Source organism: Macrobrachium rosenbergii, chromosome 50, assembly GCF_040412425.1.
Source record: "Macrobrachium rosenbergii isolate ZJJX-2024 chromosome 50, ASM4041242v1, whole genome shotgun sequence".
Lineage (NCBI taxonomy): Eukaryota > Metazoa > Arthropoda > Malacostraca > Decapoda > Palaemonidae > Macrobrachium > Macrobrachium rosenbergii.
Genome location: NC_089790.1, coordinates 25,521,355 through 25,533,706, shown reverse-complemented (window position 1 = coordinate 25,533,706; position 12,352 = coordinate 25,521,355). Strand labels below are relative to the sequence as shown.

General features: G+C 36.8%; 1 protein-coding gene across 1 annotated transcript in view; it reads left to right on the top strand.

The window, feature by feature from the left end:
• Positions 1-12,352, top strand: part of LOC136832927 (serine/threonine-protein phosphatase with EF-hands pef-1-like) — a 410,969-nt gene that overhangs the window by 285,844 nt on the left and 112,773 nt on the right. The window contains exon 4 of the mRNA XM_067094587.1: positions 5,690-6,270. Within this exon, the coding sequence (XP_066950688.1) occupies positions 6,129-6,270 (142 nt within the window). The 5' untranslated portion in view covers positions 5,690-6,128. The remainder of the gene's footprint in view (positions 1-5,689; positions 6,271-12,352) is intronic.

Genomic DNA, 12,352 nt, shown 5'->3' with positions numbered 1-12,352 from the left:
GGGAGAGAGAGAATTCGTAGAATTTGTTAGTTGGGATTGTAGTGAAATAGCTTTATCTGGAAAGGCAATATATTTTTGTTCATTGCTATCAAGAGTTTGACAAACTGCATTTTATTGGAACATGAAATGGAAGGGCATGACAGATTTTAGTTTCTCTTAATGGCCCATTGCCGTCGATGTAGGACGAAGTTGCAAATAGCTCCTAGTAGTGTGTTAATTTTATAGAAAACAGTGAGTGTTTCATATACGGCGTTATTTATTGTAGATTATGGTAAACAGGAATTTAGAGACATATTATATCACAGGACAGATTACAAATGCTCTATAGCCAAGATTACAAGAAAAGAAAATTTCAGTCATGAGAGGTCAGTCCTCTGATTAACTTTTCAATACATTTAGGATATTGATCTATCACTCTTATCAGATATTTTGAAACCATACCCAAGGCAACTAGATAAGAGTTCTAGTGAGAGCAATCAGCTATCGATTACCACGAGCCATAGCAGCATTAATAGCAGCAAACACATTTGGTAAATTATCAGTTCACAGTACTTCCAGAACCTGTGTTTCATACGCATGATGAGGTAAATGGGTTACGTTTGCTTTCGCGTATCATAATTAGCTGATAACTAGATCATTGTGAATGTTAATTAGACTCCCCTTCGAACATGAGGTATAGGGATACCGACACAAACATAAGGAGTAGAATACTGGTACAAACATGGGGAATACAGTGTGGGAATACTGTTACAAACATGGAGAATACAGTGTGGGATTACTGGTACAAACATGGGGAATACAGTATTGGAGTGCTGGTACAAACATAGAGAATACAGTGTAGGAGTGCTGATACAAACATGGGGAATGCAGTGTAGGAGTGCTGGTACAAACATGGGAAATACAGTGTGGGAATACTGGTACAAACATGGGGAATACAGTGTGGGAATACTGGTACAAACATGGGGAATACAGTGTGGGAATACTGGTACAAACATGGGGAATACAGTGTGGGAATACTGGTACAAACATGGGGAATACAGTGTGGGAATACTGGTACAAACATGGGGAATACAGTGTGGGAATACTGGTACAAACATGGGGAATACAGTATTGGAGTACTGGTACAAACATAGGGAATACAGTGTAGGAGTCCTGATACAAACATGGGGAATGCAGTGTAGGAGTGCTGGTACAAACTTGGGGAATACAGTGTGGGAATACTGGTACAAACATAGGGAGTACAGTGTAGGAGTGCTGGTACAAACATGAGGAATACAGTGTGGGAGTACTGGTACAAACATGGGGAATACACTTTGGAAATACTGGTACAAACAAGGAGAATAGAAAATGGGATTACCAGTATAAGCATGTCACAAACACGATATAAGCAAAAACACTTCTCAGTGAAGATTGGGCTGGTATTATAAACGTGATACAGGTGATATGCTACTGGGTCAATTATTTCCCTAAGCGGGTAACAGTAATTGTACATAAACTTGGTGTTAGAAAATGGATACCGGCGAGGATAAAAATTTTGACGTAGAGAGGTGAAGATTCTTCTGCAGTCTCCTAGTTCTTGGGTAAGTTTATCCTTTTCATCAATGCTAGCATTGTGTATAAGCAGTGGAAGTAATTCGGTACACGGGCAGTCCTAAATGAATTTGAAGATTATATTGTTAGCGATATTGGATTAAACTTCTTAGAAAGAGGTTTATATTGATTACTCCGTGTTCGCGGAAAATTGTTCTATTTTACTATCATGAACTGGTGCAAGGAAAACTTGACTTGTTACACTGGTATACAGTCAGTGAAGTAAAGTATGAGGAGAAACTTTTTTTTTCTGGAGGGAGCGGGTTTAAGAAATGCTTTCTGTTCTGAATAATCATAGTAAAGCACATGATAGCATAAGTGCTCTCCCTTCACTTTCGCCATGTGTCTTTGCACCTGAACTTTGAAAGCTTTTCTTGCTGCTTTCCATAACTTTTTGCAGGTCAAACATAACTTCCCCAGAGCTATGTTAATACTGTGCCTGCGTTTGTATGCAGAATGAAACGTACATAAAACTCGGACGGTATACTTACGTAGGACTTTAAATGTCAACATTTTGTTTAGAGAAAAATTAGTTTTTCTTAGTCAACGTAAGAGATTAAGTAATTAAAGCATTAAATTGTTTTCCAAGGAGATTAGACGACCTTGCAAACAATTAGGGATAATTAGAATGTTTCTTAGGGCTGCATAGTCTACTATAATTAGAAAGAAATGGAATTTTGAGACTCATAAGAAATACAAAATATTTCCACATACTTACACCAGTGGTCTCCATTCTCTTGAACTCTCTTAAATAAAACCAGACCAAACAGGTAATATTCTCTGTGCACTCAAGGCGTTTTGAAGTACCGTAAATGTGATGAAGGGTAGAAATTTATCTTTTTGAAGAGAATATGGAATATCCTTTTACTTGTTTGTGATACTCTGGTCTTCATTTTGACTTGGTTTTTCTTAGGCCATTCTTGATTTTTTGGTTAGTATCACTGTATTAGTGATTATCCGTTCTTATTTAGTGATTTCCAAGTAAGATGTATTTAGACCAAACTTTTTAGTATGGTAAATGTTAGGTTTTATATAATTTATTTCAGTGAACACACTTGTAGAAATATAATAATGTTAGACCCCTGACATTCTTACATGAACCGTGTATTTGAATGAAGTAAATGAATTTTGCAATGTGTCTTTTGATCTAGAAGTTAACAACGATAGATCAGGAACAAACAACACGGACAGGAGGTACGTTTGTCCCCGGCCTTCATAAAGTTAAGGGCTATCACCAGTGAAAATGACTTTAATTTATATTTGTTGGGCTGAGAGGAAATAGCTGAAAGGGTTGAAAATGTCACTGCTGATGTAAACAGAATATATGTATCAAGCGATCGTCATCTTGTTGGGTCAGGAACTCTAATTGGAGCGGGATGGAGAATTCTAGCCTACGAACGTACGTATTAGATATCTGTATATATATATATATGTATATATATATATATATATATATATATATATATATATATATATATATATATATATATATATATATATACAGTATATATGATTATACAGTATATGTATATGTATATACGTATATATGCATATACAGATATATATACACAGCATATGTATATATAAATATAAATGCACACATATATATACATATACATATATATATCTAGTGTCCATGGCCCAGTGGTTGTCAACCGCGTCTCAACTGTCGTGGGTTATAGATGCTGAGGAGAAAGGCATGGTCTAGTACAACCACTCGGCCAATGACACTAGAGAGAGAGAGATTTTTATGGAAGGGTGACCTTAACCAAAGTACCTCCTCAGAACATGGCCCGTCCTGTAATTTCAGTGAGTAAATGAACTTCACCCGCAAGTGATAGCAATCTCCATCTTGAAAAGAAACAGATTGCCTGTTCTAGAAAAATCGAAACGTTTATCCTATAACAATTATTTGAGTCTGATCCTCCTAATCTGCTCCTCCCTAGTCATGTGCCCCACCCCTCTTCCGTTGCTCTTGGGGACAGTAAAGCATCTGCTCCTGAGTGATTTCTTTTGCAATCTCTGAAGGAATTACAGACGAACTGTCTCTTAAGTTGTTCTGTGCAGTACCAACCTCATGATTTCTTTTTTCCAAAGCTGGACTTATCCTCCCTCTTGAAAACATGAAATTGCTTACACTGCCCCGATGAAAGATTGTCGTTCTATTCCCTCTGACTGTTGCCCTTTTGTTTTAGCTTCTATTATCTCTCCCAGCTTCACTTTCTGTAAACATTGAATCTACTTTTGGCTATTGAAGTGCAAGATCTTTAGTGGACTATCTTTCTTGTCATACTTAAGGAGATCGTCTGTTCTCGTTCTTGCATATTGTACTTGCTTGTTTGTACTAGCCCTTGCGTCAGTATACTTACTTCTGTTCCATGATTCCCTTTTCTTCATTCCTCATCTGTTATGTGCCTCCTGAGGCTTCTCTCCCTTACTTTTCCCTCCTCTTTATCAGTGACCTCATTCCATTTTTTAATCTATTCATGATCCAGCTGATGATTCATCTGTCTTCTTGCTTCACCTCCCAGACCTTCGATGTTGTTGACACCCTTTCTCGAATTGATCTTTCCACGTTAATAACTCAGATCTGGAAAACAAGCCTGAGCAGATATCTTAACATGCGAAAAGATAAAGTGACAGATTATTAAAAGAATCTTCAACTAAATTTGAATGACTGATTCTGTCTTGACAACACAGAATATTATGAAATATAAGTAACACAAATACATGTCATTTATATTTTCTGAATTGTTATATGTCATTTCGTAGAAATTTTTATTATTTCCATTCTCCAAGTAAAACTTGAGTGTTGCCAATTCGTTATCAAGCATGTTCTAGAGTTTTCAATACTACTTCTGCCTCGTCCATTTCACAGTTAATGCTAAATCTGTCTGGATACTGGAAGAGCTCGTTTTCAATCCTCAAATTTGCATAATTGAATTGTGGCTCAACTCTTCGTATGAGTATCACCATAAATGAAATGTTTCTCTGTTCGCTTCTTCATTACTTGAGGCTAGTCCCTTTTGTCTCCCTTTCTGTTAGTCATAGTCAGATCGATGAGGTAGATGAGTAGTGGTGTATGGACCCCACAAAGTGATTAAGTATATCTAATATTGAGTTCGCTGGTACGTGTGAAAGGCACCAGAATGCTGAGGCCTCAGCATTTTTGAATAGTCACTACGGAAGGCCGCAAAGCGGCCAACTAGATTTAGTGAAAGGGAGGGGGTGGTTGAATATAAAAGTGTTACTGAAATCTTTAAATAAAACCTTTAAAGACACTGGAGTCAAGGTAAGGGCTGTCAAAAGCGATAAATGCTTTGTGCCTACTCCACGGTACACACACACACACACACACACACACACACACACACACACACACACACACACACACACACACACACACTGACATGTATTTGTATGTTTCCTGTTTCGGAAAGGTTTAAAATTTGTTTTCCGTAATAGCAAATTGTTTATGCTTATTTTCAGCATTAAAACAGCTTACCACAAATATTTATTAGATCTTCGAATGCAAGTTCATTAACCATTGGAATGGAAGCTCTATCCAAAAATGCAGTTTCAGTGCAACTTGACATCTACATTGCATCTTTATTATTAGTGTGCTTAACTCTTATCTTGCTTATTGATTAATAAACCTTCTTTGCAATATCTATATATATGTTGTAAACTATCTGAAAGGCACTCAGTATATATATATATATATATATATATATATATATATATATATATATATATATATGTGTGTGTGTGTGTGTGTGTGTGTGTGTCTGTGTCTGTGTCTGCCTTTCTGTCTGTGTCTGTGTGCATTCTTCAGTCAACTGCAAGTATGATGTATAAATGAAAATTTTATTGTCACACACATATATGTAAATTATATATATATATATATATATATATATATATATATATATATATATATATATATATATACTACTATATATATGTGTGTATGTGTGTGTACACACACACCCACACGATTACTTACCTCAGAAGATTACCATTGCTCTTACAATGCCTTTGTTCCTATGTTTAATCCTGTGGTATTGTATATTATAGTTCAATATTTTTTTCTTTCCAGGGTGCACGAGTCAACACTCTTCAAGTCTTCAGTAACTTTGGATAAAAGCATTGTCCGAAAAGAGACAGGAACTTGAAGGAGTTATATGACATGGATATGTATCATATAGCCAGTTAAGGATTGTTTGAATTGATTTTCATACCAACAAGTGATAATTGACTCCTTATTATCGAGAGCTGTGAACGTTCATAATTCAACTGATACCAAACCTTACCGTCATTACTTTTGATATTTTAATTGAACATTCATCCCTTCAAAAGTGATCCGCAATGCATAGATACATTGATAAGAGCATTTTAAGATATATATCCTTCTTGTTTTGTATATCAAGATACCACAGAGATCAGTGTTTCGTGTACTGTATAAATAAGCTGTAGATCGTGCCTCGTGCACAGTCACCCCTTTACTCTAGTTCACCGAAAACGTAAATCTAAAGAAAATGGGGTTCGCGGTATCCAAATGTATGTGTAGTGACGTCGGAACTGAGAAGGATTCCGAGACTGAGAGAAGCGAGAAGAAGGGCAAATTTTTGTTTTCTCCTCACAAGAAAAGTTCGCCAGTGATGAGCAAAGTGGAAAGAGGTAAGTTTCGTTTCATGCTTTTTTCATCTCTAATATTAAGCAGGAAAGATTCTTAACTTTTCAGCTGGGATCATCGGTGTTTGGATTTTGATCGAAATGCATGCTTAATATTCTCGTTAAAAGAGATATAACTTAGGTACAACTTTTAACAGCGTATAGAGACAATAATTTAAGTACAGTACAGTAGTGCGTACCTTGCAATTATCAGGTCTACCCAACTTAAGACTATTTACACGGTTTACGTGACGTTCCGTGGGCGTGACCTAATGCATTAGAAGTTATTCTTATTCGCTTTGAAGGTGCAATGTGTTCTTGTGCTTTCAATAATATCGTTTTCTTGATAATGTTGCCGCTCTGTAACAAATTCAACAATGATTAAAAAAATTGAATTTGGTCATCCACCTACCTATATTTACCAAAGGAGCGAGATCCTTGGGGACGGACTTTGATGTTAGGCCTATTGATTCTGTTTTACCTTATCAATAGTGGGTTCCCAACCCGGATTGGCAACACTGAATTTTTATGGTTTTCTCATCATAGCTCACACACACTCCATTGTTTGCTCTCGAGGCAATGAACTAAACCGCTCATGTATCCAGCAGAAAACGATTGAGTAAGAGTAAGCGAATATAGATGTGAAGACTCTCTCATATAGACATGACTTCGAGATTTAGTCAAAAGAGGTCAGGGAATTAGCATCCCAGAGAGTGGACAGTGTTTAGAACACGTATATTTGAGAGTCGATAGACAGGCAGATAGATCTTATAAGGTGGCATGTAAATGGGAATAGGAATGAAGTGAAGGGAAAGTGGATAGAAAGAAGCGACCGAGAACTGAATACCGGATTAAAAACACTCTATGTCATCCCCGAAGATAAATCCTCTCCTTAATTGAACGTGTGAAATGAATCCCATGAAGTGGAGGTGTGGTAAGAGGGAGAAGTCGTCCCCAAACTAATTTCTCCATGTAAACCCATTCAATTAATATTCATTAGGCACCCTTTCCCCTACGCCCTCTTTCTCTGACTATTTTCACATTCGTCACCCGAAAGGCCGTTCTGGAGTTTTTGCTTATGAATCGGTTTATCAGTTATATAATAAATATAAAATTATAAACTTTTCGCTTACTTAAATCCGTATTTCTATCTTCGTATTATTGTTTTAATAAACTCTCTCTCTCTCTCTCTCTCTCTCTCTCTCTCTCTCTCTCTCTCTCTCTCTCTCTCTCTCTCTCTCTCTCTCTCTCACTAAAAAGTTTTGCCCCTAGTCTTAATTAATAACATTAATGAAAACCGTAAAAGATGTATGATGTAGTGCATCCTTTTTAAGACTAAGACCGAATTATGATTAGAGGTAGTGAAGGCTGTAAGGAAATATGCCATAGCGTTTACTTTTGGGTAAAAGTTATCTCTGGTATGTTTTATTCACGACCCTAGATTGCCTAAGACTTATAGAGTAATGCTTGAGTTAATGATCGTAAGTTTTTACTGTCAGGGTTCCATTAAACTTTCACTAACAGCAGAGGATAGTTAGAATGTCTAACCCTGCTGCTACAAAGGTTAACGAATTGCGTATGGATGTCGCAAGTTCTTTCTTTCGTCTTAGTAATTATATTGACCGCATTCGTCCCCCATTGAAATAGTGTTCTCGAATTTGGTGTGCTTCGTATCTGGTTCGTTTCAGAATATGTCTGAATCAAATGACTCCGCCAGTAGCTCTTCTCCAGAGGGGTTTTCTTACCACTGCAAGGTGGCTTCGGTCTTTGTATAGGTTATAGATCGGCTGCTGCTCCATTGTACTGGATTTCCTCCTGTCTCTCGTTCTTTAACACTTGTTGAGACACTGCTTGCATCATGAACTATTTAAATATAGATATTTGCAAACAGCACAGTGTTGATACAGAGGGCCCTGCTCGAAGTGTTTCTTGGGGTGAGTGCGACTTACTGGTAAAATCTTGCATCACAGGTAACAGTATCAAGATTTGGTATCAGTTACTTATTTCTAAACCTCATGTAGAGAGCGGCCGCTTATCTATCATCCTCTTTTAGTCGATATTAATAGTTGGTACGGCGAAGTGCACGGAAGTCGTACTGTTCTCTAGTCTTCAGTCCCTATCCAAAGGTAAAAATTAAATACATTGGTTCTGCTTCTTGGGTAAGAAGAGGAAGACGTCTGTTATTTTATAAAAATGACTAGAAACGGTATTTTGACGTCCGTACGTTTATCTGTACTCGTGCTCAGTTTAAGAGTAACATTACCTTCATTGGCAGTTATTATATATACTGTAAGTACCCTTGTAATTGGTTTTATATCATGTATTCTTCGAAAAACGGAGGTCACTTTTTATTTGTTTTTACTCCTTTTGTGGCCCCGGAAAGAATAGAACGGTCTCCCTTAAAATTTTTGTTTTTTGCTTCTTATGCGGATTTTTCGTCTTTCCTTCACCCAGATCACATCCTCATTTCCGTCCGTGGGAGGAGTACTAAGCCGTGCTTCCCATTGATCCAGATTTCCTTCCATCGGCCTTATTCACCTGCAAACTTAGAATACCGCGAACTTAAGTAATGAAGCTCTGCTCTTGAATAGTCTCTATACCTGGCCAGTCACCACCTCTGCTCCTCTCCTCTTCTTCCTCCTCCTGCTCCTCCTGAGGCCATTACCTCTCATTAGAGAAGGGAAGAAAGGCGGGTGGAATTTTTGCTCTGATTCATTTTTTAGTCCTTGCAGATACGTTCAGGTTTAGGACTCTTTATTTTTTTAAAGTGTATTTATTAGAAACAATTTTGTAATTCCATTTATTTATTATAGCAAATACATTGGCGGTTTAAATCCATATCCTCAAATTGTACGGATAAGAGACTAAAAGTTATATTCTTCATGAAGAATAACGGCATCACAGTCTGTCGTGTCATGCGTAGTGACTAGATAAAGTAAGCACGAGTTTTTACTCGTATACCATCATCATCTTGCCTCCTAGCCAAACGAATCAGAGGGACCGTGCGAAATTCTGCCAGTCATGTCTTTCTTGAATTTTCACTTCCACTAATCTCCACTCATCTCCAGACTCCTGTCTCATATGGTTTCTAGAACCGCAGATCTCTTTCAAAATTAAATTTCAATGTTCATCTGGAAGAAGCCTTACAGTAATTAGACCTAAATACCCTGTTAACATTTGGGGGGGGAGGGGGGGCTCTTCAACTGTTGTGTGAAGGCAGCAAGTTGGTGATCACTGCCAACAGCTGCTTTCTCTTTGTTCATAATATTCATCTGCGGTATTTTTCTTTCTCGATCATTATTGTCATATGGAGATGTCCAGGTGCATTTGTGGATGTCCTTGGGTTGAAAAATAGAAATTTTAGTAACAAAATATTTACAATACAAAAACTAAAAAATTACACAACATTTTTTCATTGTTCCTACCTACCTTTGCATTCATATCACCAGTAATAGTTTTTTTTATTCTTCCTACCTATCTTTGCGTTCATGCCACAATTAATAGCTTTCAATAACTCCTAACATGTCATCTTTAGCAACTTTCCTTTATTGTAGTGGAGGTAGATGCTGAAGGCGATTGAAAGGAAAAAGCCGACGTTGTCAAGAACATAATATATGTGGCGTAATAGATTAAGAAATGTGGAGATTAGAAGAAGTGGTATAAAAGTACAGCATAAGTAAAAGGAGGAATCGAGACATTTGAAGACGGTTTGGTCGTGTGGAAAGTGTAGGCTGGTGAAGCGATAGGGGCCAAGAAGAAAGTAAGACCAGCAAGGGTTGGGTAGACGTGAAAGAGGTACGTCTTTAATATCCAGGAAGAGCGATAATTAATGGAAGATATGGATTAGTGGCACAGCTTGTAGGGGATTGCGGTGCGCTGTTGATGAGCCTTCTTAGGTTAAGAAGAGACTGATGTTGTGGAAGTTTTACTTCACAAGGAAATCATCCACTGTCAAGTGTTTAAAGTACGATCGTTTAAGTTTACGTTATTTTGGTATTCTCTATATCCACTCACTATTTTGGAAACGGCTATATATGTACACACACACACACACATATATATATATATATATATATATATATATATATATATATATATATATATATATATATATATATATGTATATATATATATATATATTAATACAGAACTATATTTGTGTATAAATACCACTGCATATGCTTACCTTACGAAACAGTTGTTTTAATGTTTGACAAACCTCTACTTTTATTTAATACTGTGCTTTCATTGCTGACTGCCTCTTCTCACTCGAGATGCTGTTTCCCTTTGTAAAACAAGAATAGGAGTCAAGTAGGTAGAGGGTAAGTTATAGACAAGAAGAGCGATAATTTTTTTTTTCTCTCGTGTTTCATGTGCTCAACAAACATGGAGGAGAGTCTCATTGATTTACTCTCTTCTAACGTCAAATTGATAAGACACGGTCAGCATTGAGCCCCGTTTAGAAAGATCTCTCTCTCTCTCTCTCTCTCTCTCTCTCTCTCTCTCTCTCTCTCTCTCTCTGTGTGTGTGTGTGTGTTTTTTACCTTCTGTGTATATACCACTCTGGTTATATTCGACAACTCATTTGTTAACCCTTATTTTTCTTCAGAGGCACAAAGGTCTTTTTTTATTTATCTCTGTTCTTTCTTTTCGTCTCCAACAAAACCTCTTGTTTTGAGATGATGATGCTGGGGAAGTCATTGCTTCATGTTTTGTTCGCTAGTTGTTGACAGACGCTAACAAGCGTTTAATAGTAATATCTTCAAGTGTCCTCTCACTCATCAGTCGTAATTTGATGACTCATAAAGGAAGCTTAGATTCCTCAGCCGGGAAAGCTAGCTGACGTTACCATGTGTGACAGACAAGTGGTATCAAAATGTATTTCATTTTCAATTGTTGCTCTACATATAGCCATGAATTTATCAGATCATAATGAAAAAAATGTAAATGAATTATTCTTAATAATTACAAGTTATCTCGAATGTACCATTATGTAGAAAATAATTATACTAAAAAGGAGTAGCCATTGCTATCTCAAAAATGGAATAACTCTCCGGAATTTCCAAGGCTTCTTTACAGGCAGCATAAAAATAGTAATTGATGACCAGAGGCCAATTGAAAAATACTTTCAGTTTAATTTGTATAAGAAAGCTCAATTGGCAAACCACATTCGTAGTGCAATTAAAAACTGATTTTGCGTCCTTACTAAGTAGGTTTTAATTGCACTTAGTTTTTAAGTGAGAAATACATTGTGCCGTGGTTTCAGTTGTATTGTTATGGTTCACATACTTCTTTTAGATTACTAATTTTCGGCTATAATAAAAAAAATAATCGGTACTGAGCGGTTGTATACTAATTTTCGGCTGTAATAAAAAAAATAATCGGTACTGAGCGGTTGTACTTGAGAGTTTCAGCGTGCATTACCTTTTTTTTTACCAATATGGAAGTATCCTGGTAACACTAGTAATGTTTGAAAGTTTTTCAAATCATCATTTATGCAGAATCACTATCATACTTGTTATCAACTGCACAACGTCGCTCCCCGTCTTTGAGGTGAAGGTCCTAACATGTGGAGCTTTTCTTCACCAGTGGGTGTTAGCAGCACAAAGCCAATCTAAAGGTTATAATTATTTTGGCGAGCAAAAGATACCTATCTGTGGGTGATGGTAATTTGAATTATTTTGAAAAAATTGATTCTTTATGATCCACCTTTGACCCTTAGAACTTGGGCTGCAGCAGTAGTAGCTTTTAGTTACCTTGTCCTGATAGTACAGTAATTTGCATGAGACCCTGTTTGGAAGTAAGATGAATGTAGATTTCAGGTGCATAATTGAATATGTTAGGCTTAATGCTTATTAGCTTCAGTTCATACAGAGAACTGTGGAACGCTCAGAAGCTGAAGAAATTCTCGTCCACATCAAGATTCATATTTGGTGAATAAGGTTGGCTTTAATCAAGTCACTAGCTCTTATTTCTCATGTTTATTTAATGTACTTCCCGACTCGGCTCATCTCAACATTGTACGAAACTTCTTGTTGAAAGTGATTACATCGCAATGTTTTTGTTGCTTTAGCAATTCTGTCAGGTG